This window comes from Cetorhinus maximus, chromosome 11 (assembly GCF_964194155.1).
Source record: "Cetorhinus maximus chromosome 11, sCetMax3.hap1.1, whole genome shotgun sequence".
Lineage (NCBI taxonomy): Eukaryota > Metazoa > Chordata > Chondrichthyes > Lamniformes > Cetorhinidae > Cetorhinus > Cetorhinus maximus.
This window is the reverse complement of record NC_135889.1, coordinates 36250056-36278022: the sequence shown is the minus strand read 5'-3', so window position 1 is coordinate 36278022 and position 27967 is coordinate 36250056. Positions and strand designations below refer to the sequence as shown.

Sequence of the window (27967 nt, the reverse complement as noted above, 5' to 3'; positions counted from 1 at the left end):
CACTTTCTGAAGATCAGAAAACACAAAACGGGTCCAACATAGAGCTAAAGCTTTCATCAAGATGATGGGCCAAGGGGCCTCCTTCAGCAATGAAGCTCTGAGTGTGAAAAGACTGCCATTTTATTCTCATTTGGCTTCATTTACATGGTCTTGTATTTTTTTAAAATCAAAACAATCCTGGCTGCCAAAACTGTGCAGATTACGATCATCATTTATTCGACCAGCAGGCCAACCTGTGATGAATTATGCAAATAGCCAGGTGCAATTCAAACTGCTTACAAGTAATTAAATTGTTCTTATATTTTCCCCACCCTTCTCCATATCTACACACTATATCCACAAGGAAAGTGATGAAATGACAGCAAAGAGACATTGCTTCATTACATCATTAAGCAGATTGTGTGGATAAGAATTTATTAGTTAATTAAAAACAGAAAATTCTGGGAAAACCTAGCAGGTCTGGCGGCATCTGTGGAGAGTGAAACTGAGTTAACGTTTCAAGTCCAATATGACTCAGCTTCGGTGCTGACTCATATTGTAATTATTAGTTAATTAATCTTCTAACACAGGGCTAAAAGAAAAAAACAAAATGAAAAATTGAAGCCTATTTTGACTAAAACAGGTGCAGCCACTGGGGCAGGTGGAGGTGGGGGCGGCGGAGATGGGTTTCATTTTCCTCGCTGCCTGCTCCAAATCCTCTAACTTTTTCATGTTCTCCCTCTGCCCCTGTCAAGTGGTTTATTTAACAGGTGGGTAGTTTATTGGTCTCTCCACACTATGGATATTAAGCACAATTAAACATAGTAGTTTATACAATATTATGCAATAACTATGACTTATGATATCAGTACTTAATACAGTAGTCCATAGTCCCATAAATAATCAGACAGGCTCTCACTCACAGTATTAATTAGAATCCTAACCATGATTGGCAGTTCAGAAATATCTGTATATCCATTTTTGTCCCAGAAGCAAGTGAGAGGAAATAGAAATATGCCTCAGGTAATTCTAGCTGGCCTGATGTGCAAATGAGATTGTGGCAGGTACACAGGCACAAAAAATAACTGAACAAAGAACTGTTATACTGGCTTCTTAAACCACAGCTCAGCCACTTTCTGCAGCAATAACCTCTGATGACATTCTTCAAACTAGAACTAAACAATATGTAGTGGACATACTTGTTCCCACAGTCTGGTAACAATAAGTGGATCTCTTTTACGTGACTTTTCTTGTGCAATATTCAAGGTGAACTATTTTGATGAATAACACTGTTCCTCCTCTTTCTAAAAAAGGCTGAGTTTTCATTCTTTAAACTTCAACAGTGGATTATAGAAAGGCTATGCCCTGTACTTCAAAATTCTAGGCTTGCCACAGTAATTCTGCATACAGAGTAATATAGTGTTAGTTTGTGCTCGCATTGGAGCTGGCAACAGGAGCATGTCTCACAGCAGAGCTCCTAAATCTTCCCGTGTCATCAGATATAGGCACGTCCTGAAAAGGCAGGAAAGAAATTCTCCCAATGACCAAACATTTTCTACAATATGACCCAGACGATCCCAAGTTCAAATCCTGTCTGTGCTGAGTCAGCTGAACTCAGCCTGGCCAGTGATCCAATCGAGTTATTTGACCTTAAGACTCCTGGAAAAAGGAGGAGCAAATATCAGCGGTTTCCAGTCCTATCACTATCTAGTACCTCCTGTTAGAAACAGCACCCATGGGCAGGATTGGTCTCATCTGTAAAACCTTTAATGGTTAAATCATCTGCCAGCAAATTTTGTCTGAGCTCACAAATGCAGAACTGTCATTTGCTTGAGAGACCACAGAGTTTTCAACACCTGTCAAACTGTAACTAAGCATGACCCAATGCCTTCAGTAAAAGAAAAGAATTACGCCTCAAAAAGAAAATCAATGAATAACTCAGTCGCCCTGGACCACTTTCATACATTCTCATGAGCCATGTCAACAGTGACATTGGCAGAATATTGGAAATCAGTGCCTGTCTACCATCTCAGAGGAACTTGTTCCTATTTGAATCATTTCTATGATGTGCCTAATCTACTGTCATACTTATATAAGAATTACTTTCCACATATCGAAAACAGGTCAGTTTCTTTTGGAATATGTTAATAAGACTCAAAAATATTCATCATAGTACATTGATGTTTGTCTACATGTAGGAGACGTGGTTAGTTTAAACACGATTGCTTAATGGCATTAATCACACACCCATGCCTCTCTTACATAGTAATGGCCTTGCGCTTCTTCCAGAACTCTCCACACCCTTCCAGTATAGCCTGTTCTGCCAAGCTTTTACATCGTTCGGGAGTGAACCCAACTAATGCCGTACCAACCGTTGTAACTCCATGGCTGGCAGCCAATTTTTTAATCTGCCTCTCAATGGATCTTGGAGAAAAGTACAAGTATTCTTCTCCCTGAATATAATAAGAAATATATTTCTTGCTTTCTTCTGTCAGAGATGATAAAGACTTGTCTTGAAAGCTCTCCACATTACAGGCTATCTCCACAGTGCCCTCATGAGGAAAGGCCATTGCCTGAATGCCTTGAAGACCACCAGCGTTCGCTCCTCGGATGGCACTGGCAATCTGCTGACCAATGTTCAGGTCCTGTGTATCTATAGTCACATTGCAGTTCATAACATACGGGCTAGCACCAATTCCTAAAAGAATGAAAGGAAATGACATTTTAAATGGGTGGCACTTTTCAGAAACTGTATTCAATTTGATTTCAAAATTATTTCTGCTTTCAAAGCCAGTATTTTTATCTTTCCCCAAATCACTTGCATGGCAAGCTTATGGGTTCTTTAAAGTCAAAGCAACAGGGGTATTATACAAGGTGGCGTTACAGATAGCCTAGATAAATGTAAGTTAAGTAGTGAAAATGTAGTCAAAATCACTGTCCTTCAGGAACTAAAAGTGAAAACGAATGTAAAATCTATTTTCATAACCTGGTTTTCCAACAACAACTTGCATTAATTTGACACCTTTGAAGAAGTAAAATGCCGTAAAGTGCTTTACAGGAGCTTTATCAAATTTTGACTCTGAGGATAAGGGCAAATTAGGATAAAAGATTGATTGAAGAGGTAGGTTTTAAGGAGCATCTTAAAGGAGAAAAGATAGGTAGAGAGAGGCGGAGAGATTAGGAAGGGAATTCCAGAGTTTGGGGCTTTTGGGGCCTTGGCCTTAACACCAAGGATGCTTAAGGCTAGAATTGGTGAAGTGGAGAAATCTCAGAGGGTTTTAGGGCCAGAAGAGGTTGTGTTCCCGGACGAGGTCCCCAATTGATTAAATTCCCGGATGGGATCTCCAATTTTCTACGACCGGGATGGGGTCCCAATTTTGTTATGATCCTGGGTGAGGGGGGATGAGCTAGCTCCTCTCTTTATTCAACCCCCTCGGTTGGTCGCAACAAGTTTAGTTTGAAAATCCTTTCCCTGGGATGCCCTTTCCCGGTCCAAATGTATTTACTTTTTATAAGGAGCCAATTTAACTCGGCTTTCTTGAGTCAAAGGAAGAGTAAATTTATTAGTTACTTATACCGAAGGAAAAGTAATAAAGATGTGACATACACATACACACTAAGATCAGAAATGAGAAGTTAAGGGTCCGAATAAAAGTTTAAACAATGCACAAATCAGTCCTGGGTTCGTCTGTAAGGCGTAGATGGTGGTATGTTGTGGCTGTTAAGTTGGGTGATTTCAGTAGAGCTGACTTTGGCAGATGCGCAGTCTGTTGGAGACACTTGTTGGCTTGTCCCAATGGGAGGAATCCTGGTTCTCTCTCTGCAGTGTAACTGAAGAGGCTGTCTTGTTTCTTTTTACTTGTGGTCTTTGCTAGAATGTATTTGCCCCCAGTAAAAGAGAGAGAGAGAGAGAGAGAATTGCCTGCTTGTCTTTGCAGGGATGACTGACTGGTGTTTCTTCTTACTTATGTCACTCATACAGCACTGGTCTGCAGCCAGCTTTCTAACCCATTTTTCTTGTGTATTTCCGAGAGGGAAAATAGTCATGCCTTGCACCCAGAGTCCATTTTTCTTTCATCTCAGACCATTTTACACATTCTAAGATATAAATAACAGGATAAGGATTTTTGGATGACTGCTGAGATGTGGGAATCAGTCTCCATTGTCTCTGCAAACACAGGAGATTAAAGTCCAGTCTTTTGCATTTTCCATACCCTTCTTTCAAGTGAATTAGGCCTTGACATCTCTTCAGGTGCAGCATTCCAAGTTATCTCAGGACAGATCTGTCAGTATAATCCACATTGGAATTTTCCAGAAAGTGGTGACTTTACATTATTAGCCATCTTTTGATCAGTCTTTACTTGCATTTCTTTTAAGAACACAGGTCTTCCTTCGAAAAGGTTCAATACGCCCGTAGGTAGTTGATAGCTGTAGTCCACTGTTGTGACAACAGATAGGGAAGGTGAGGCCATGGAGGGATGTGAAAGCAAGGAGAATTTGAAACTGGAAAGTGTTACCAGACTGTGAGCCAATATAGGTCAGCAAACACAGGAATTATGGGTGAATGGGACTTGGTGCGTGTTAGAGTACAGGCAGCAAGGTTTTGGATGACTTTAAGCTTATATAGAATAGAACATGGGAGGTCAATCAGGAGAGCTTTGGAATAGTCAAGTCTGGAGGTAACAAAGGCTTAAGTAAAACTTTCAGTAGCAAATGTACTGAGTGAAGGATGGAAATGGGCAATGTTATCAAGATGGAGGTAAGGAGTCTTGGTGAAAGAATGGCTATGGGGTCAGAGTCAAATATGACACAAGTTTGCAAATAGTCTCCTTCAATGGTCCAAATCTGGGCTTTTTCTGTTTGTTTCGGATAAGGAAGGCAAATCTTGGGGGATAATATGGGCGAAGGTTGCTGATAATTAAATTCTTCTTTTGATCCTTTGAGATGGGGTATTCCAGCACCATGGCCAAATGTGTTTTTAACTGTAAATAAGTCAAATTCCTTATTTATTACACTGGATTTAGGGACCTTTTTATAGCTTCTAGACTGACTGGCAACTGTTCACCATGCAGCAAGACATACAGAGCCTCAACTTTTTCATGCTTAGATGCCGTCAGGGGGTGAATGTAAAACTGCAAGTGTTTTTATATTTGAGTGCCTTTGAATACGCAAGATCCCAAGTAAGTGTCAGAGGTGCTACAATAGAAGGACCTTTCAACTTATTGAAATGAGTGAAAACTGGATGTTCTCCACAACTGGATGTCCCATCGTGTTTCTCAAGAGATTGAATATCTGTGTGATTTTATTCATCAAAATTTATAATGTACACTTCTTTGTGCCAAACAGATAATAAAACACTTTCTTCTTTGGTATACTGGAGTCCTATTCAGAGGTCACTGGGGTCAAATCCAGCAGTCAGACATTGGGCCAGAACTTCCAAGGAAGTGGACAGTCGGAATGACAGTCAGAATGACCAGCTCCTTTTTACTTACCTTAATTGGAAGCTCCACATTTCTTGCCTGACCTTCTGGACTGGGCCTGGTGAGGAATGTGCAGCATACCTGGTTCCCAAGGTCTCAGGTGCAGGGCAGCAGTGTCAGGGGAAGTGCAGTCAGGCCCACTTTCTACAGCACTAGCTGCCTAAACCAGTTAAGTTTAAAAGTCCCAGCACTTTGAGAAGCCAGAGATAAGGTAATTGTGTAAGGTAAGTGGGTAGGATTTGGTAAGAAGGAGAGGGGTAAGATGTGGAAGGGGGGTTTAGGATGAGGGGTGGGGGGTAGGATGGGTCAGAGGGGGATAGGATGGGTCGGGGGGATTGGATGGGTCAGGGGAGGGAGCATAGGACGGGTCAGAGGGGGATAGAATGGGTCACAGGGGGATAGGGTGGGTTGGGGCGGTAGGATGTGTCAGGGGAGGGAGGGTAGGATGGGTTGGAGGGGGATAGGATGGGACAGGAAGGTTAGGATGGGATGGGGGGGGCGGGATAGGATGGGTCGGAGGGGGATTGGATGGATCAGGGAGGAATAGGATGGGTCAGAGAGGAATAGGATGGTCAGGGAGGTTAGGATGGGATGGGTCGGAGGGGGATAGGATGGGTCGGAGGGGGATAGGATGGGTCAGGGAGGAATAGGATGGGTCAGAGAGGAATAGGATGGGTCAGAGAGGAATAGGATGGGCTGCAGAGGGGATAGGATGGGTTGGAGAGGGGATAGGATGGGTTGGAGGGGGATAGAATGGGTTGGAGGGGGATAGGATGGGTTGGAGGGGGATAGGATGGGTTGGAGAGGGATAGGATGGGTTGGAGAGGGATAGGATGGGTTGGAGAGGGATAGGATGGGTTGGAGAGGGGATAGGATGGGTTGGAGAGGGGATAGGATGGGTTGGAGAGGGGATAAGGATGGGTTGGAGAGGGGATAGGATGGGTTGGAGAGGGATAGGATGGGTTGGAGAGGGATAGGATGGGTTGGAGAGGGATAGGATGGGTTGGAGAGGGATAGGATGGGTTGGAGAGGGATAGGATGGGTTGGAGAGGGATAGGATGGGTTGGAGAGGGGATAGGATGGGTTGGAGAGGGGATAGGATGGGTTGGAGAGGGGATAGGATGGGTTGGAGAGGGGATAGGATGGGTTGGAGAGGGGGTAGGATGGGTTGGAGAGGGGATAGGATGGGTTGGAGAGGGGATAGGATGGGTTGGAGAGGGGATAGGATGGGTTGGAGAGGGGATAGGATGGGTTGGAGAGGGATAGGATGGGTTGGAGAGGAGTTAGGATGGGTTGGAGAGGGGATAGGATGGGTTGGAGAGGGGATAGGATGGGTTGGAGAGGGGATAGGATGGATTGGAGAGGGGATAGGATGGATTGGAGGGGGATAGAATGGGTTGGAGGGAGATAGGATGGGTTGGAGAGGGATAGGATGGGTTGGAGAGGGATAGGATGGGTTGGAGAGGGATAGGATGGGTTGGAGAGGGATAGGATGGGTTGGAGAGGGATAGGATGGGTTGGAGAGGGGATAGGATGGGTTGGAGAGGGATAGGATGGGTTGGAGAGGGGATAGGATGGGTTGGAGAGGGGATAGGATGGGTTGGAGAGGGGATAGGATGGGTTGGAGAGGGGATAGGATGGGTTGGAGAGGGATAGGATGGGTTGGAGAGGGATAGGATGGGTTGGAGAGGGATAGGATGGAGTCGGGAGGATCGGATGGTGGGGATAGGATGTGTCGCAGGGGGATAGGATGGGTCGGGGGGGGGGGAAATAGGATTCGACCAGGATAAGATAGGATGGGGAGGATAGGATGGGTTGGGGGGGATAGGATGGGACCAGGAGGATAGGATCAGACCGGGAAGATAGGATGGGATGGTGGGGATAGGATGGGTCAGAGAGGGATAGGGTGGGTTGGAGAGGGATGGGATGGAACCGGGGGGATAGGATGAGTTGGAGAGGGGATAGGATGTGTCGGAGAGGGATAGGATGGGACCGGGAGGTTAGGATGTGTCAGAGGGGGATAGGTTGGTTTAGACGGGGTTAAGATGGGTTGGGGTGAGGGGGGTGGCAGGGGAGTGGGGTGGCAGGTAGGATAGGTCAGGGGGGATAGGCTGGGTTGGGCGTTGGGATGAGTCAGGGAGGAAGGATGGGTAACGGAATAGGATGGGTTGGGTAGTCAGCTAGGGGGTGGAGGGGATAGACGAGAGGTCAGGTGGGCAGTCAGGGGTATAGTTGGTGGTTTAGGAGGGTAGTCAGAGGGTTGGAAAGGTAATCGGAGGGTTGGGGGTTAGTCGGGGGGGCGGGGTTGGGATGGATAGTTGGGGGAGGGTTCAGGAGGGTGGTCTGGGGATGGGGGTGTAGTTGGGGGTTGGGAGGGTAGTCAAATGGGGGGTGATGGCGGGTACTCAGAGGGTCGAGAGGACCTTGAGAACCCAGGGTTAAGGTAAATGTGTAAGATGAGTGAGTAGGATGGTCGGGGTGGGGGGGGGCAGGGTAGGATAGGTTGGGGGGGTCAGGTAGGTAGCCGGGGGCTGGCGGGGTAGGTGGGAGGTCAGAAGGGTAGTTAGAGGGTGGGGTGTAGTTGGGTGGGGTGCGGTCGGGAAGTTATTCAGGGGGTGGGGAGGTATTTGGGGGTGTGGTTTGGAACATAGTTGGAGGTTGGGGGCAGTCAGGGGGTTGGGATAGTAGTCAGTGGTTCCACTGAGGAGTTGGGGGGAGGGGGCAATCAGCACCATAGTTACCCAGGAGTTAGAAGTGGTTTTAATCCTCCTAATTTATCTTGGGGAACTATTCTGCTGAAAGGGTTGGAACTATCTGAAGTCTCTGATTTAAATTGGAGTATTGGATGGTTCCCAGTGCTGGATAATTGTCCATCAGGAGTTCGAACAAGCAATTGCCATGCAGTCCTTGCTTGGGGACTTCTGGAGGGCTCCCAGAGCGTCTTTGGGGTACCTCCTGTGAACGACTTCTGGGTCATTCAGACATGCAGTTCTGAAAAAATGTCATACTGGACTTGAAACATTAACTCTATTGATCTATTAACACTATTGGTCTTCTGGTTTACATGGGAAAATAAAATAATCACAGAGCATGATTTCCAAAATACTGGGGGCAATTCCTCATTGTCGTGATAAAAATGGAATTCTAATTTATTTAATCTGTATAAACCTATGGGCCCAATTTTGAGTAGTTAAAGATTGCAATGTGAGATAGCCTATGAAGATTTAAAGAGAATACCTGATATGTAGAAATAATTGTGTTGAGGTAATTGAGTCCAATTAAGATAAGCAAATGGACTTGATGCAGTTTAGTTGAGGTAAGGTGAGTAGGTTGAGAATGGTTACACAAAGGTGAATTGGTACAGATGAACAAATTGATGGTGCACTTGAGAGCCTACGTTTTCTGACTGCAATCCTTATAGTCATTAATCCATTTCCACCATATAATTTCAGGTTCTATTTCAGGACACCAACCTGTTAAACCATATTTAGAAGAAACTGCAGCTCCTACATCTGGCTTTATTTCATTCACATTCAAACTGGTCCACTTATACCAGTTCAACTCTTTTCTGCGTTGGACCAGATTTCGTTTGAGAGGTTGATCAGCGTATCCAAAATAAAACATACTGCAACCCGGTACATCATGGGATAGATTTTCTGCAATATCTATAGAGAGGTAATAAAAGGGGATGAGAAAGCCTCAGGTTACAGGACCTCACAGCTGTAACTTGCTTAATTAAAAAGAAACAATTCCTGAACTGATTCAAAAATAGAAGCAATGAATCAGCCATTGAAGGAAATTAAGAGCAAGATTGTGTTATAAAAACTTCTGCATTTTGAAGCCAGAATTGTTTTTAAAAAAAAAAGAAAACTTCATCAATATTCACAAATGGTCGACTTGAAATTTTAACTTTGGTTTCTCTTTCCACAAATGCTGCCTGACTTGCTGACTATTTCTAGCATTTTTTGTTTTTATTTCAGATTTCCAGTATCCACAGTATTTTGCTATTGTATTGAAGCTAATCAGCTCCTGTGGACCGTTGAGACCAGTAATTTCTCCCAGACAGATTTGTCAATAATGTTACGAATGTGAGGTTTTATAACATGGTTATGTTTTACACTGTCTTTAATTTAAGGTAAAATGGAGTAATGAAGAGAGTCATGTGATCTATTATGAGTTCTACCCGACAACTAGCCGGCGAGGCTGGGTTACCATGGGGACAAGGGGCCTAGGTCAGATTTTATTGAAATGCACATGCCATCTGAAAACAAAGGCAGTCAGATATTCCTGTTCTTGCAGACTTTCTGTCTCAGAAGTTTTGATCAGGAACAGAAAGAGGGGGGGGAGCCCAGGAAAGAGGGAGGGAGAGAGAGAGAGAGACAGCAGTGGTTGCAAGCAGCAGGAAAATGGCTGTCCATGTTAGCTACCATGTGAGATGCTGATGGCAAAGGTCCTCTAGTTGAAGAGAGGGAACTGGCAAGAATTTTGAAAAATTCGTCCTGGCGTGGTTGGGGGCAGGAATCAAAGGGGTGAGCCGTGCTGCTGGTGGTCAGTCGGGGATTTCTTGGAAAACTTAGGAAAATAGTTTTCAACGGATGCTGGATGTCATGACTTGGTGAAATGGTGAGCATTGAACCTGTTGGAAGCTAGGAGTGACTTTGGACTGTTTTCTGAACAGATTGCAGTTCTGCGAAAAGTGCCCTGCAATGTACACACATAAATGTGGCATGGGGTTATCAGTCACGTTAAGACATTAATATGAGTTATCTTTTCTGTAGTTTAGAGTATTAGCTGCCTACTAGGTAACGTTTTGTCAATGTTGCTTTTCCTTTATCTGTTACAGTAATAGTCTTAAAAGTTGAAATCTTGTGTAATTCCTTTGAGCCGGTCACTGGAAATCCAAATATCCTTTCAAAAGTTATCAGTCTCTACAGGGGTGGTAACAATAATGTCTTCCTTGGTGAGTTCCACTTCAGTCAGGCTGTTAGGTTGAAAAACTTAGCAGGTGGCAGGGAGGAATAGCAACAGGCAATGTGGCTTCACTGCCTCCAGAATCAATTATTCCTTCCTACTAACCAGGGAAGAAAAAAAACACGAGCCAAATGTTGTGCTCTACTACGACTGTCATCCTCAATACTGTTCCATGTTTAGCCACCAGGAGGCGAACAACAGAGCTCAGGAACATATAACACTTGGGAAAAAATGACTATCCTTTGGACCAATCCCAAAGTTTATAAAATGCTATATATCACTCTCTCTCACACACACACATCCCTGAAATTCTACCCTTGCCAAATATCCAGTCTGCTCCCTCTTTAATTTACTGATGCAATCTGTCTTGATTGCCCCTTCCAGCAGTGCCTATCACACATACACCATTCTTTATTCAGTTATGAAATTTATACACTAAAATAAAAGCAAAATATTGAGTAAAATACTCACCAAGAAAGACATTATTGTTACCATCCCTGTAGAGACTGATAACTTTTAAAAAGATATTTGAATTTCTAGTGACCAACTTAAAGGAATTACACAAGGTTTAAAATGATAAAACTTTTACTGTAACAGACAAACTAAAAGCAACTTCGACTAAACATTACTTAGTAGGCAACTAATGCTGGAGATCGGAAATAAAAACAAAAAGTGCTGGAAAAACCCAGCAGGTCTGGCAGCATCTATGCAGAGAGAAACAGAGTTAATGTTTTGAGTCCAATATGACGATTCCTCAGTTCTAAAGAAGAGTCATATTGAACTCGAAATGTTAACTCTGTTTCTCTTTCCAGAGATGCTGCCAGACATGATGAGTTTTTCCAGAACCTATTGTTTTTATATTAAATTTAAATGATGTGTTGGTGTTGTGGAGAGGCCAGGGGCTGGACCTTGTGGGCAGGTGGCCAATGTTGAACGAAGGCTGTTGATGGGACCACCGCCCCCTCCTTCCTGTCTGAGGCCTGAGCAGAGTCACTTTCCGGGCATCCTCCCACCCTCAACTCCTCCTGCCAGCCTGAAAATTGAACCTGGGTGGGAAACAACCCTTAAGTCAGGCTTGTCCAACCTGCGGCCCGCAAAGCTCCTCTATGTGGTCCCTGGAGCAATTGTTCAAATGCCGGTAAGACGGGTCAGTGAGGTTGAAGATTTCTTCATGGGATAGCTTCTTCAATCACAGCCTGATTCTCTCCTGCATTTGCTGCTAGTGAGCCAATCAGCAGCAAACATAGGAGAGAAACAGGCTGTGAATGGAGGAGCGGTGAACACTGGCAACTGCAAGTATATGGAGAGAGAGAAGCACTCTGGGGTGCGTGGGTCTCTGCCCACCACGCTTTCCCACGGCTCCAGCTGCTTTCCCCAGCTCCCGTTGCTTTGGCCCATGTGTGTATGTGATGGGCGAGTGTGTGTGTGAGGGGTGAGTGTGTGTGCGAAACAGAAAGCGATGAATGTTTGAGAGAAAGAGAGGGGTGTGTGTGTGTGTGTGTTTGAGAGAGAGAGAGAGAGGGAGGGGTGATTGTGTGTGAGAGAGGTGAGTTTTTGTGTGTGAGAGTGCAAGAGAGAAGGGGGGGGTCGGTATGTGTGTTGCGTGTGAGTGAGAGAGAGGGGTGAGTGCGCGTGTGTGTATGTGAAAGAGGTGAGTGTATGGGAGACAGAGAGAGAGAGGTGAGCTTGTATATGTGTGTGTGAGAGAGAAAGAGAGAGGGGTGAGTGTGTGTGTGTGAGAGAGAGGGAGAGGGGAAGGGGAGAATGTGTGTGTGGCTCACTCCCAGTCTTAGGGTTCTCATTCACCCTTGCCCCCACACACCAACAGGTATTCTCACCTACACACTCTCATAGTGGGTGAGGGTGAGTGAGTGAGCACCCTGAGACTGGAGGTGAGCTGGGCACACACACACTCACCCTTTCACACTCTAATGGCCGGCTTTAATTACTACTCATTTTTAAAAATTATCAATTTATTGTTGTGACGTTTTTTGCTCAGCAAGTTGTTTCTTTTCATACATCAGCTTTATTTTGAAATTTATGTTTAATGTTGTGCCAAACCCTATCTATCTGAAATTTTCTCATCAGCCCCCCGAATATGAGAAAAATTGAAATGTGGCCCCCCCCCCCCCGCCCCCGGCGTAAAAAGGTTGGACAAGCCTGCCTTAAGTGGTCATTCATTAATCGCTTATGGGTTTCAACTGGGGCATGGGTGGGCAGGCCTACTTAGGTCTTACCCATCCCACAGTAAAACTGCGGAGAGGTCGGGGCAGGCAGGAGCCCGGTGGGAAAGCTAACCAGGGAATTTTACGGCACCCCCGCCTGCAAACCCACCGGCAGGGGAACTTAAAATTTTGCCCTTGGTATTAAACATCAGTTTGGATATGAGGTAGGAGCTCGAACACTCAGTAAGTCTGATAAAGCACAGTAGGAGGGGATTTGGCTGTCTTGCCTGTGTCAGACCTTTGTTAAAGCTATCCGATTAATTCACTCCCCTGCTTTTCCCCATAGCCATTACTAAGATCACCTATTTTCACATCTGTAACTTTGCCTGACTCCACCCAAACTTCTGTTCGTATGCTGCTGAAGACCTCACCCATACTTTTAATACCTCTAGATTAACTATTCAAATACACTCCTGGCTGGCTCCCACATCCAAATCTTTGTACACTTGAAGCCATTGAAAACTCGTGCTGCCCATGTGCTGACTCACATCAAATCTCGTTCACTCAACGTCCTAAGTTCGCTGGCCTACACTGGCTTCCAGTTAAGCAATGCCTCAATTTTAAAATTCTCATCTTTGTTTCTGAATCCCTCCTTGTCCCTCCCTATCTCAGTAATCTCCTCCAGTCCCACAACCCTCCCAGATATCTGGGCTCACCTAATTCTGGCCTCTTGGGCATCTCTTATTTTAATTGCTCTACCATTGGTGGCCAAGGTCCTAAGCTCCAGAATTCCTTCCCTGAAACTCTCTGCCTTTCTTTCCTCCTTTAAGATGCTCTGTACAACCTATGTGTTTGACCAAGCTTTTGGTCATTTTCTCTAATATCTCCTTACGTAGCTCAGGGTCAAATTTTGCTTTCTGATGCTACTGTGAGCTGCCTTGAGAAATTTTGTTATGTTAAAGGCTATATAAATACAAGTTGTTGTTGTTCAGGCGTGACTAGAATGAAATGAATATTGCAGTTAACCTACCACGAGCCACTTTGCCACATTCTTCCAGGCTAACGGACTCTGAGAGAGGGTAAATTGGGACAAGATCCACACTCCCAAGGCAAGGATGAATGCCATCATGGTGTCCCATATCAATCAAATCATATACTTCAGAGCATGCTGTCACAATGGAATTACCTGAAAACAGAAAATTGACTCGACCTGCTGTTAAATAACACTACAAAAAAGTGTAATGATTGAGCTTAGTGTGTTAAATATTAACAAAGACTTACTCAGCACAGAAATATCTAATGCATTGTGTTGTATTGTATAAAATGTATTGTTGCTTTGTTTTTTAAGTGGCTTTCCATTAAAGTATGGAATCACTGTGAAAACACCTGAACGATTTTCACAATTGCACTCCCACTTCTCCCACTTTTGTGTGCAAACCTGCCCCCTCCCTCCCTTTGCTGGTTACTTGTCAGTTAAGGCTTCTTGATATTGCTGTATTAACTAGTACTTGACAAAACAATCAGGCGGGCCATATTCTGCTGATGTAAGTCCATTAGCTCTCACACATTGGGAGACCTAGGCTGCGGAAATGATTGAACGAAAGATCATGTCTGTAACTAAGAAATCTAATTTTCTCTATCTCGAGTGAAATTACTCTTATAATGAAAAATAGCAGACTGCCTTTATTTCTCCATTATCAATGATTTGCTAATTAAATTGCAGGAACATGAGGCGATTATCAATTCTGTCCTGTTGTGTTCTTCTGTGTTTTTATCCCTTACTGATTTGATGTTATGTTCTTCCTGTTGCCTTAGCTTACCTCAGATACCTTTTCCTCAGCAAGTTGCTAACTAAGCAATCTGTTCCTAACAGTCTTAAGTAATATTTGTACCCCACAAACGTGAGGCAATGAATATCACCAAAAGAGAGAATCTAATCACCTCCCCTTGCCATTCAATGGCATCACCATCATCAAGTCCTCCACCATCAACATCCTGCGGGTCCCTGTTGAACAGAAACCCAACTGGACTAGCTATTGTTATGTCAATTAGATATGAAAAGAATTCTAAAACTATATATATCAAAACTTTATTGTTTTTTGCTATTTTTAAAATGGACTTTCTGCTTTGCCAAAAAAAAGGCTGCTATAAGTCACATGACCACAGGATTGGCCCTTTATTTTGGAAGCTACCAACAGGAGTTACAAGAACAAAAGAATCCTCCTCTCATTGTCGTGGAATCTCACACCGAATTGTAAGCACATTATAATCATGAAACAAGGGGACTTGCAGATCAAAACTCACTGTGCCTGCAGAGTTATTAACAGATCCATCTTACACCTGGGACTGTTCAGGACCGTTTCAAAGAGGACCATTGAGGGAACAATGGGCGTCATTTACATCTTGATAAGCTTATCCTTCTTGTGGACTCAGAGGGCCTGCCTATACAATGGTTCCCGACGCAAGAACCTCAATATGGATGGTAACTCTTTCAAAAGCTAATGGCTGGAACATTATCAGTCCTGAAGCCAAAAGCCTGTTCCAGACAATAGGTAAATGTCCCTTTTGACATCATTGTCAAGAAGATATAATAATTCTCATAATGTTATTTAAATTTATTGTAAAATAGAGCAATAGTGGGATGTGTCTATGTGTTTGTATGTGTGTGAGAGAGAGAGAGAGAGATTTAATTGAGTTAGAGGCAGCTAGTCTGGGTTGATTTAAGAGAGGTTAGGTTTGAAATGTTAATTAGATAAACATGGGGAAGTTTAGAAATATAGGTGTCAAGGGAACATCTGCATTTTTGAATAAACCAGACTAGATTGCTTTCAAAAGAGGGGTGAAACAGATCACCTAGCTAGGTGAAGTTTAGAAACAAGTGTGTTTATTTTTCCCAAAGGTTACTGGTAAAAATTTGTGCTATGAGAGGGTTTTATTATCAGGGAGATGAAGTCCAAAGACATAGTGAAACAATGGGTATTTGCATTCAAAGAGTAAGGTATGTATAAAGGAAAGAAGACTGCTTGTAAGGGAAGGCATTTTTAAGTTCTTACAAATGTGTGAAAAGCCTTCAACTTCTATGCCTCAAGCTGCTGTCTTCAAAGGACTGAAGTTAAGAAAACTCACTTGGAAGTCGACTTTTTCAGGGTATAATGTTTCTTTGCCTGGATCTCTTAAAATCCATGTGTTCTACTGCCGCCTTAACAAAGGTGTAACTGGGAGTTAGATTGAGTAGGGGATTTAGAAGTTATCATAGTCATAATTTGTAGATCTATGTATGTATTTAAAATAATTTCTCTTTTTAATAAATGTTTAATATAGTTTTATAAAAGCCTACAAGACTTGGTGGTCTTATTATTACTGAATTTAAGGCACGCATCTCGAAATTTATACAAATTGAAAATTAGTTGTGACAGTTGTTTCAAGTTTCCCTCTGGGATTTGAACAGCTCGGCATTTACCATCTGCTGTGTCATAACACCATTGTGGAGAAAGAAAATCACATGACTCAAGTGACCATTGTAAAATCTCTATATTCTTTGAGAACTGAGAAATCCTCAGTCTGCTGTTTTCACATCAACTGGAAAGAACTCCAGCAGCTCGGCTAACCAAGCAGCCAGCCATCATCTCTCAACTCCTTGAGCCAGCTGTATTTTAAAAGTCTCTGATCAATGCCTGCCAAGCAGTCTAAGCACAGAAAGTCCACTGCACTGCAGTGTCATTTGTTTCAAGGATTTTTCGTGTTGCTGTCTCCAACCAGGAACTCATCTGGACTGAACCCCGCGACAAAGGAAACACCGTCTGGACTCTGACTTCTCAGACTTTGGAAATCACGTGAACTAATATTAATTTAACATATGAACATATGAATTAGGATCATGAGTAGGCCACTTGGCCCTTCGAGCCTGCTCCACCATTCAATAAGATCATGGCTGATCAGATTGTAACCTCCACTCTACATTCCTGTCTACCCCAATAACCTTTCACCTCCTTGTTTATCAAGAATCTATCTAGTTCTGCCTCAAAAATATTCAAAGACTCTGCTTCCACTGCCTTTTGAGGAAGAGAGTTGCAAAGACTCACAGCCATCTGAGAGAAAAAAAATTCTCCTCATCTCTATCTTAAATAAGCGACCAACGCAATCTTGCCCAGAAGCGGATTCTACATCTGCTTCTAGGCCCGCCGAATTCACGCGTACACCAAATGTGAAATTCAGGCCATGGTGTAGGCGGTAACATATTGGCATGGATAAAAGATTGGCTAGGTAACAGGAAACAGGGTAGCCAGAAATGAGTCTTTTTCTGGTTGGTGGAATGTAATGAGTGGTTAGCCAAAAGCATCAGTGCTGGGGCCTCGAATTTTTACAATATATATAAATGACTTGGATGAAGGGACTGAAGGTATGGTTGCTAAATTTGCTGATGACACAAAGATAGGTCGGAAAGTAAGTTGTGAAGAGGACATAAGGTGGCTACAAAGTGACATAGATAGTTTAGGTGAGTGGGCAAAGATCTGGCAAATGCTGTATAATGTGGGAAAATGCGATATTGTCTATTTTGGCAGAAAGAATGAAAAATAAGCATATTATCTAAATGGTGAGAGGTTGCAGAGCTCAGAGATGCAGAAGGGTCTGGGTGTCTTAGTGCATGAATCACAAAAGGTTAGTATGCAGCAAGTAATTGGGAATTAGGAAAGCTAATAGAATATTATTGTTTATTGTGAGGGGAATTGATTACAAAAGTAGGGAGTTTATGCTTCAGTTATACAGAGCACTGGTGACACCACATCTGGAGTATTGTGTACAGTACTGGCCTCCTTATTTAAAGAAATATGTAAATACATTAGAAGCAGTTCAGAGAAGGTTTACTAGGCTAATACCTGGAATGAACAAGTTGTCTTATGAGGAATGGTTGGATAGATTAGGCTTGTATCCACTGGAGTTTAGGAGAGTAAGAGGCGATTTGATTGAAACCTTTAAGATCCTGAGAGGTCTTGACAGAGTGGATGTGGGAAGGATGTTTCCTCTTGTGGGAGAGTCTAGAACTAGGGGTCACAGTTTAAAAATAAGGATTTCTGTGGTTCTTTCACTGTTGTTGTCCATAGTTGTAAATCTTCCTCTTTCCTATCTCCCTATACTGTATATATGTTTGTGTGTGTGTATTTGTGTGAGGTAGTGAACACTCCACCACCTCCCCACCCCCTGCCCCACCCCTGGTTTGAATGTGAATAAACTAACCTTCTGAGTTAATCATAGCACGAATTATTAGTAAATTGGATCACACAACCTGAGGGTTTGGGGAAACATGCCACGGCCTACTTAAAAATAATAATTCAAAAACATATCTGCTTATGGACAGGCAGGAAGAGGATAAGGAAGTTCAGTTTCTCTCTATCCTGTCTTTAACACTGTATAAATACTGTGGCTACAAAAGCAGGTCAGGAGCTGCAAATTCTGCTGTGAATGAATCTCCTTCTGATTCCCCAAAGCTTTTTACCATCTACAAGGCACAAGTCAAGAATGTCATGAAATACTCTCCACTTGCCTAGGTGAGTACAGCTTCGACAACACTCAGGAAGCTCAACACCATACAGGACAAAGCACCCTTTAAATATTCACTCCCTCCACAACTGGTGCACTGTTGCTGCAGTGTGCACCATCTACAAGGTGCACTGAAGCAACTCACCAAGCCTTCTTCAAGAACACCTTCCAAACTTCTGACCTTTACCACGTAGAAGGACAAGATCAGCAGGCACATGGGAACACCATCACCTACAGTTCCCCTCCAAGCAACACACCATCCTGACTTGGAAATATATCACCATTTCTTCACTTTCGTTGGGTCAAAATCTTGGAACTCCGTCCCTAACAGCATTCTGGTCCTATTACACCTCATGGACTGAAGTGGTTTAAGAAGCTGGCTCACTATCACTTTCTCAAGGGCAATTAGGGATGAGCAATAAATGCTGAACCTGCCAGTGATGCCCACATCTCAAGATTAAATTAAGAAAAATAGTTCTCAACTAGAGAATCCAGCAAATGAGTGGCATGTTTGAAAATTGTCACAGTTTGATGTGAATGGCATGTAAGCCTGGATTTAAGACAGAAGTCATTTTCCCTCACTTATTTCTGTGATTTATGTTATAGATGTGTTCTTTATTAACACAATCAAAGTTTTTCAATGAATTATCATTATGAGTGAAGCAGTGATTGCAGCCATAATCCTATCCTATTCCACCTCATGCACTAACCACTTCTGGAATTAGCTAAATGGGGTAATGCTAATAGTAAGTGGTGCCTGAGATTAGTTTGTCAGTGAGTTTTCCTTCCTTCCTCCCTTACCTCCCCTCAGCACTCCTCTGAAATGGCCCCACAAGGATAGGGAGTTGACTATGCGAGAATTCTAATGAGCTTTGGAATCAGCTTTCCAGGGGCATGCTTCTTCAAGGCAGCTGGTACTCCCAAATTTCTTCCTTTCATCCACCAGCATGACTAAGAATCTCACAACGAAATAACTTTCCACTTGGTGGCCTATCTTGTAAATACCAAACCCATTGAAGAACAGAACCCAAGTGTCAATCAAGCCTGCAATATGAACTTGGACCTTGGTATGGAGGAGTCGAACATTTGCCTGTTAAGCAAGAAATTATTTAATTGCTTCTGGAGTTGATAAAAATGGAACTTTTAAGAGCAAACATGTTTGTAGTGAAATCTTACCTAAGGTCTCAATGGGACCAGCAAGAGTTAAGACAGATCTGTTATAGTCATAATCTGAAAATATATTCAGCACAGTTGTTTGCGTTTTCTTCTGGCCTGCAATCAAGGCACAAAAATGTCTTACAAACATTTCAAGTAGTTATATTTTGCTCATAATTGTAGCAATAAAAAAATTAAAATGTACCTGGCTTATCACAGAGTGCAGCTTTAGCAATCCTTTCCACAATGTCTTGCTTTCTAGCTTCAGAAATGTTCAGCAAACAGACAGCCAAACGGAGACCCAATCTTGGAGATGCCATGTTTTGGCCTGAACAGAAAGCCAAAAACAGCAGAATATAAAAATGTATTCTGTTTTGGTCTCATTGTTTTAATCCATTGTTAATTAATTTCCCCTTGTGATGTTTATAATTACCCGATCAAGAGGGAGAGACCTAACGCCAGCCCCCTTCAAATGATGCTATATAATAGGGATGCACACATGGAATTTGAGAAATTGCTCAGCAGTGTCCTCTGACTATGGGAAATTGCCTTGACTTCACTCTGCACTCTCCTCCACAGATCCACTGACATTGGACATTCATCGAGTAGAGAATAGCACAAATGCACCTGCATAGCCTTCTGCCAAGTTTGTTTTAAACAGCACTTAGGATATACATGGCTATAGACACTCATAAAGTAAGCAATGTAAGCAGCCTTACTGTAAGAAAACTGACATTAACGAACAGTGGGGATATAAAATTAAAGCAGAATGCTGGGAACACTCAGCAAATCAAGCAACATCTGTGGAAAGGGAAACAATCAAGTCAAAGACTTTTCATCAGAAAATAAGGATATAAAGTCATTGCTATTTGTAGCAAATGAACCTGCCAATATTACAACTACCTGTGCTACTGAGCAACACCAACCCTATATTATAGAAGAAAATGTGAAGTCTTCACGCTTTAAAGCTTTTGTGATTATGGAGAACATTATGTAAAAAACAGTTCTGCTGTATTTTAACAGAAATAATATTTAATGACTGCACTACTCTGTTTACAAACACACAAAAAGTAACAATGACTCTTTAAGACAATAAATGTCAAGGCTATAAATGAAATGATTAGATTTCATCCTTAACATACAGGGTTGTTATGTTTTATGAGCACTCAAAGGTTTCACCTTGATTAACAGGGGTTTAAGTACAACCTTTGTAAAAGGAAAACTGGTACTTTAACAATTCAGAAAGTCATCAAACAGGCTCTTTATTATCTGTTTTTTTGCTTTCATGTAAGTTAATAAATAGTTGAATGTAATAATAATGCAAAGAGAATGCTGCCATGCTCATTTGCAACCAAGATTTGAAATGCAACTTTAACTCAAGCAAGTGTTATGAGCATCCATCTCCCGTGCTATTGCTCGTGGATAGTGCAAGCCCTGGAGTGTGGAGGCTGAACACTGACTGATGTAGCAGCAGAACTTGTAAAGAGGAAGAACTGCTGGTTTTTCATGTTTATCTCTGTGTTACATGGAGGTCAGAGCTTGATACTTGAGCACTGCTGCTGCGTTCTCATGTCAGGTGGGAAAACTCATCCAGTGCTGGTGCCAGTTCAAGCTTCAAAGTTTGTGTCTCATCGATACCCTGGGCTGGATTTTTGTTCTGGGATCAGGACCCGATGCTGGTAGAACATCAGGGCCCCGACCCCATACCATGTCAAAAATAGACATGTGGCGTGATTTTGGAAGAAAACGGCACAAGTTGATCTCAGGTCGAGATCAATGTCCAATTAGTGGCGGTTGGTGCAGGGAGAAGGCAGGATTTACAAAGAGAAAGCCAATTCAAAAGGCAAACAGCAGCCATCATGGTATTGGTCATTTCACCACAGATGGAGGAGAGAGCAGAACATCAGGCAACAACACATCCATGCCAGGGCTGTCGTCATTTTACTGATGCTTCCCTAGAGGTGCTTTAGGAGGCCATGGCCATACAGAGAAGTATTTTTTAACTCAGAGTGGCTGGAGAAGCCTCCTAGCCAAATGATGGAGGCATGGCTGGTGGTGCATATGCCATGAGTAGCCTCAGCATTGTGAGGAGGGCCTGGGTTCAGTGCCATAAGCTTTTCAATGACCTTCTTAGGTCTGGTAAGGTGAATGAAATGCAATGCTCACCTCTAGTTCTGTAGTCACCAGCAAACTCACGAGCCTGAGGGTCCATAGTGCTCCTGAAAATGGAAGAAATTTGTGCCCAACAGCATTACTGAGCCCTAAGCAAAGCTCACAAATCCAGCACCATTGTGAAGATTGTCAAATCTCATGTGACAGTTCCACTGTAAGTGGCGACAGAGGGCAGCTTTATCTTTCTCTCTCTCTCAACCTTGCAGGAGAAAAGAACATACAATGCAAGAGAGAGGGCGTGCTCCAGTTTGCTACATTTACATCCATGGAGGAGGGGGCCCTTGATTTGGCACAGATTACATCGCGTTAAGGAACGGGTGATGGAGAGATGGGAATCCATCAGAGGCAGGGAGAAATTATCTCAAAATATCCAGAGGTTGGAGCGCATTCCTTCCAGGCCAACACCATGCCAATACATCAACTGTAATGTTCTGATTCACCTCTGCAGAAGCATCTGGTGAGGGAGGTGAGTTTTCATGCCCCCCTTCTTATGACTCCCACAAGGCCAGTTGTAGAGGTGGAGCCTGCAGCAGTCCATGCACAATGAAGCACCAGAGCCTGCACTGTCACATCATTCAAGAGCATCCTCCACCAGAACATGTACCCTCACCTCAGTGGCTGCTCAATCCAGCTTAGAACAGACTGCACAGTGTGAACTGCACTGCACGAGTGAGCAAAAAAAGGAGGTAGAGGCAACTGTGGTTGGACCTCATCGGAGGATAGAGGATAGACATAGCCATTCTCAGCTGGGTGGGGATGCACCGCCTCCGGAGTCACAATGTCCAATTTAAGGTCCAGCATCCATCCATCTATGAAAGATGATGGAGACTCAGCTAAAAAAATCCATAATCACACAAGGCAGATATTCCTAGATCAGCAGTAGGAGATGTGTGCCCACATGTCAGAGTTCCCTGAGGCATATGGAGTCATGGGAGAAGAATGAAAGAGTCCATTCCTCACATGAGCATCTCATTTCTCAGGGTTTTGAGCACAGGAGCGCCTTGATTGAAAGCTTGGCAACCTCAAGGAGAGCCATTTGTAGCATCACACTGATTGTACACTGGAGCAGCGCAGTGCCACGCACAGAAAGAGTGACCGGTTGGTGCTTCTGTGGCTCCATTACAGAGTCGCACATCGGTGTCAAAAGCCATCTCTTCAATGGGTATCCATTATTCTCTAAAAGACATCCACAGATTCTCACTGGTGCCATGAAGAGCAGTGGCACCTGTGATTGCTGGAGGATGAAGATTTCATGGCAACTGCCAGGATAGCGCGCACACACTGGCATAAAGTGCTTGTTGTGTTCACAGATAGCTGAACGTTTAGAGGGTTGAAGCCGTTCCTATTAAGGAATCTCCCTGGCTCCTCATTCAATGCCTTTATGACCACATGAGTGTAATCGATGACTCACTATACCTGAAGGAATCCAGCGTTGCAGGAAAATCCCACTGTCCTTTAGCCCGGTGTTGCCCCTCTATTTGGAATGCTATGTACCCCTGCCCTCTTCAGCAGCGCAAACATGAACTGCCTTATGCAATGATGTGCTGCCACCTGAGAAATGCCACCAAGGTCTGTTGCTGATCATCGGAACAATCTGGAGACGAAGAAATGCAAAGCTACTGTGACTTTGACGGCTGTTGGCTGGGCAATGTCCACAAAACCTGGGAGGTCTGGGCTGATCCTCTATCAGGCCATATAGGTCAGAAACCATCTTCTTGAATTGGCAAAGCCTCCCACAGCACTGATGCGCTGACATATCAAGGGAACTTATTCTTCGACTGTACGCCTTCATTGCCTTCCTGCCCGCCATTCTCTCCTCTGCACTACTCATGCCCAGGGTTCTGCATCTGCTGTTGCGGATGCTACTTCTCATCACTACTCATCCCCATCTCAAAGTAGCTCATTCCCATTTTGAGGTCTAGCCTTCTTTGCTGTCAATTCAACTGCCAAGGCTTCCTGGACACCCTTTCCCCTCTTGCTCCCATTATCCTTGCTGGCTCACTCACCCCCAATTGCCCTAGATTTGCAGTCCAGATGCTCAGGAAGCTCCACTCATGTGATGGTAACTATGCGTCAATGCATAAGGACCTCTCTGAGACTTCTGCCTTTTATGCAGCTTTATGGTTGTCTTCTGCGGCTATGACTGGCTTGCCTATGTGTCAACACTTCCTCCTGATGAATATATTGGAGAACCTTCATGGTTCTTTTCCTCCTTTCCAAAATAACAAGCTGGCCCTCAATGAACCGCTAACTCATTTGTTCGCCTTTTTGGGCACTTAGCAGGGTTCCACTTCCCGACACTGGTATCAAAATTGCAGTGGGTCGGTATTGTGTGGGAAAGCCAGAAATTGCGGGCCTTCCTGCATCTGTTCTCAGCCCCATGGCTCATTGAAAATTCAGCCCCATGCTGGAAATACTCAGTAGGTGAGGCGGCATCGGTGTAGAGAGAAATAGATTTAACATTTGCAATGATACCCTTTCATCAGAACTGTGAAAAGTTAGAGATGAAATAAGTTCTATGCAAGTGAAAGGGCAAGGTGAAAGAAGAACAAAAGGGAAGACCTGTGATTGGGCAGAAGACAGAGGAGATTAAATGACAAAAATATTGGTGCTGCAAGGCCAAAGGGAGTGGGAATGGGACAAGTAAAGGAACAAAAGAAGTTCCCAAGAGGAGATGTAAATGGCAGTGACTGCTGTCCATAAGCAAAAATATGAGAAAAATGAGAGTAAGACTGAAACCTGCAAAGAAAATGGAAACAAAACGGGGGCAAAGATTGCAGTCTGAAATTGTTGAATTCAATGTTGAGTCTCGAAGGTTGTAAAGTGCTTAATCCAAAGCTGAGGTGCCATTCCTCAAACTTACATTGGGTTTCACTGGAACACAGCAAGAAGCCAAGGGCAGAGTGGTCAACGTGAGAGCAAGTAGGAGAATTAAAATGACAAGCGGCTTGAAGCTCAGAGTCATGCTTGTGGACTGAACAGAAGTGTTCCAAAAAGGTCTCCCAATCTGTGCTTGGTCTCCCCAGTATAAAGCAAATGACATTGTGAGCAGCAAATACAGCATAGTAAATTGAATGAAGTACAAGTAAATTGCTGTTTCCCCTGAAAGGAATGTTTGGGGCCTTGGAAGTTGAGGAGAGGTAAAAGGGCAGTGTTGCATCTCCCGTGCTTGCATGGCGATGGAGGAATGGATCAGTGTGTCATGGAGGGAGCTTTGGAATGCTAAGGGAGAGGGGAAGATGTACTTGTTGGTGGCATCACATTGGAGGTGGCAGGAATGGCAGAGGCTGGTGGGGTGGAAGGTGAAAACCCTAAAGGAAAAGGAAAGAAAAAGGAAGACATGTCAGAAGCACTGGCGTGGAACATTAGAACAGGTGCAACAGGAGATGAAGAGACTGGGAGGATGGAATGGAGTGCTGACAGGAAGTGGGGTGTAAGGGCATGTGGCTAAGATAGCAGTGGGAATCAGTGGACTTATAGTGAATATTAGTTAATAACCTAACACCAAAGAAGTCAAGAAAGGGAAGGGATAGATCATGTGAAGGTAAGAGAAGGGATTAGCAACAAATGCTGGCCTTGCATCCCTTGAAGGAATTTTTAAAAATAGGTCTACCATGGTAATCCAGTTTATGAATCTTGGGAATGGAGTAGAAGTGGGCTGTTCGAAGTTGAGCGACTTTGAGGTTGGGAAGATCTCAAGAGGGGATGAGACTAGTGACCGTCCTAGAAATAACAGCTTGATGTTCTATGGTGGGGTCATGGTCCAGAGGGAGAGAGGAAGAAATGTCAGAGAGTTGGCATCCAACCTCTGCTAGGTGGAGGTTGGTACACTAAGCAACAACAGTACCACCGTTGGAGGCCCATTTGATAACTAGTGTTGGACCTGAGAGAAAGAATGCAGCAAGTTCAGAGGGAGGCAGGTTAAAGTGATTCAGGGAAGGAGAGAAATTGAAATAGCCAATGTCACACCAGCATTTTTCAATTAAAAGTACGAGTGGGTAAGAAGCCAGAAAGGGGGGCGGGATCAGATGGAGGGAGAATACTGGTGATGGGTAAAAAGGTGCACAGTGTGGTGGGAGGTCACCTGGCCAAGGAAGTGAACTCAGAGGTAAAGATGACAGAAGAAGAGCTCAACATCATGCCAGCTATAAATTTATTGAGGTGGGGGCGTAACAGGATAAAACGGAGTCCTTTGTTAAGGACAGACCTCTCTGACCTTGGCCTAATGCAGTGCTTCAGTGAAGCTCAATCTAAGTTTGAGGAACGGGACTCATCTTTTGGTAAGGCATTTTACATCTTTCTGGACTCAACAATGAGTTCAAGAATTTCAGATCAAAACCTCTGCCCCCACTTTGTTTCCTTTCTGCATTCCAGTTTTACTCTCATTTTTTCTTTCCAAAGGCAGGTGTTCATGATTCTGTCATTCACAGCTCCGCTAGGCACATCTTCTGCTTCTTTGCTTATCGCACTAACACTCCCTTCAGCCTCACACCACAACTCTTTTGTCATTCCATCTCTCCTGTCTTCCACAACAAAAACAGAAAAATGCTGGAAAAACTCAGAAGGTCTGACAGTGTTTGTGGAGAGAGAAACAGAGTTAACGCTTTGAGTCCGTATGACCCTTCTTCAGAGTTAAGGAGGTAGAAATGTGATGAAATTTATACTGTTTAAAGGGGGTGGAGTAGGTGAAGCTGAATAGGTCAACGATAGGTGGGGGCAAAGGAGAGATTGACAAAGATGTCATGGACGAAAAGACAATGGGAGTGTTAATGGTAGTGGTAAGGGCCAAAAAAGGTGCTGATGGTGGCATAAAGGTAAGAAAGCAGAATGTGATAATAGCAGAACAAGGGTAAGGGACTCTGTGAATGTTTGACAGCGGTGGGATTCCAATCCAAAGAACAACATGGAACAAGTAACAGGAGGTCCTATTGGGGGTGAAGTGGGGAAAAAATGATAGAAAATGGGATAAAGAAGGGGATAAAACAATGAATAAAAATTGGGTACCTGTCATTCCCGTCAAACACGGAACTCGGTCCCAAAAATAACTCATTTACTCGGGGCTTCCTTTTTAACTTTACAGATGCAACATCAGTTCCAGCATCCAGTTTGAATGTTCTGAAACTCATTAATTTTGGGCCCTCCCCACCGTGGTTTGGGGGCTCCGTGCCACGGCACGGTGTGTTTCATTGTAAACCCATGGGCAATACTAAGGAAATATTTTGAAAATAAATTTGAAATAAATTTTGAAAAGGGATTAAAAAGGGCTGGAGATGGGCATGGTCGCCATTGGGAAGAATATTTTTTGTAAGCGTTGATGTTCAAAGAGCCTTGGGTGTAACTCTTTCGAGTACATTCACAGTTCTTGACTTTTTTTTTCCGGGACTGGGACACGAACCCACAACCTTCTGACTCAAAGGTGAGGGTGCTATGAACTGAGCCACAGCTGACACCTCTCGCCATTGGGAAGGGTTCAGATTGGAGCGGCAGCTGGTGCTCCCGGGCTCAGCACTTCCAGCTGTCAATCAAACTCCGCTGCAATTCATACGTTTTCTACAACTGCTCTTCGATCACAAGAGTATTTCGCTCTAACTTTTCTGGTGTGCTGTGTTCCTGCTGATTTTAAAGTGCCTGGCATTTTGTTTGAAACGATTGCAGCACAGAAATATTTCAAACGTGCTCCTGGGAGAACTTGCTACTAACCATATTCCGGTATGCTCCATATACTTACCTGTCAGCGCAGAAGGGCCCGATCACTTATTGCAACTTAGTGTCGGTGATCTCTGGACCTTTGAACATTTGGACTGGACTCTGGATACGGTAAGCAGCGCAGTCCATAATTTATCGAATAGTGCCCTCATCCGGCACATTGATAAAACACTGCCTCTCGAAATTTCAGACCCAAGCATGATACACACCGAACAATTTGGGAATAAAATGTAACAGTGAAGCTGAGGCCTTCCTGATTTTTATGGCTCAATATCACATCAAACAGTACACTTGCATAGCCACAATTTACTTGGTGCATTCATAATTTTATTTGGTATATTTTTGTCATTTGTGGCGCATCATAAAAAGTTATACTCTGCTTGCTCGATGCTTTAAATATTTCCTTAGTATTGCCCATGGATTTACAATGAAACACACCGTGCCGTGGCACGGAGCCCCCAAACCACGGTGAGGAGGGCCCAAAATTAATGAGTTTCAAAACATTCAAACTGGATGCTGGAACTGATGCTGCATCTGTAAAGTTAAAAAGGAAGCCCCGAGTAAATGAGTTATTTTTGGGACCGAGTTCCGTGTTTGACGGGAATGACAGGTACCCGGGGTGGTCTCAGCAACAACCCTGCCTCTGGTCAGCTAAAAAACATACCGGAAGAAAGCATCTTTCAGATGCACTGGCTTTACTGATAAATTATCATTTCAAAAAGCGGGTCTGTCTCAGTCTCTGTCAAACCTTCACAAAATAAAATAAGACTCCACTATTCCACTAGGAAAGAGATGCATAGA

General features: G+C 43.6%; 1 protein-coding gene across 3 annotated transcripts; it reads right to left on the bottom strand.

Annotated features, from left to right (window-relative positions):
• Window positions 1–102: 102 nt before the first annotated feature.
• Window positions 103–27280, bottom strand: ftcdnl1 (formiminotransferase cyclodeaminase N-terminal like 1). Of its 3 annotated transcripts, none has more exons than XM_078551809.1 (6): window positions 27189–27280; window positions 19494–19616; window positions 19310–19405; window positions 13626–13799; window positions 8933–9124; window positions 103–2677 (listed from the first exon to the last, which is right to left on the bottom strand). In XM_078551809.1, exons 2-6 carry the CDS (start codon window positions 19606–19608, stop codon window positions 2238–2240), a joined length of 1017 nt encoding a protein of 338 aa, XP_078407935.1. In that variant the 5' UTR covers window positions 19609–19616; window positions 27189–27280; the 3' UTR covers window positions 103–2237. The 3 variants fall into 3 exon arrangements, with proteins under 3 accessions (XP_078407935.1, XP_078407936.1, XP_078407938.1); XM_078551810.1 differs by having other exon boundaries at window positions 13626–13781; XM_078551812.1 differs by lacking the exon at window positions 13626–13799.
• Between the last annotated feature and the right edge of the window lie 687 nt (window positions 27281–27967).

What these genes read in the sequence shown, in the direction of transcription:
- ftcdnl1 (XM_078551809.1), bottom strand. Translation starts at nt 19,608, where the DNA reads ATGGCATCTCCAAGATTGGGTCTCCGTTTGGCTGTCTGTTTGCTGAAC. An exon ending in ATGTGGCAAAGTGGCTCGTG is followed by an intron (nt 9,125 to 13,625) that starts GTAGGTTAACTG and finishes ACCTCTCTATAG; the next exon opens with ATATTGCAGAAAATCTATCC. An exon ending in TTCTAAATATGGTTTAACAG is followed by an intron (nt 2,678 to 8,932) that starts GTTGGTGTCCTG and finishes TCATTCTTTTAG; the next exon opens with GAATTGGTGCTAGCCCGTAT.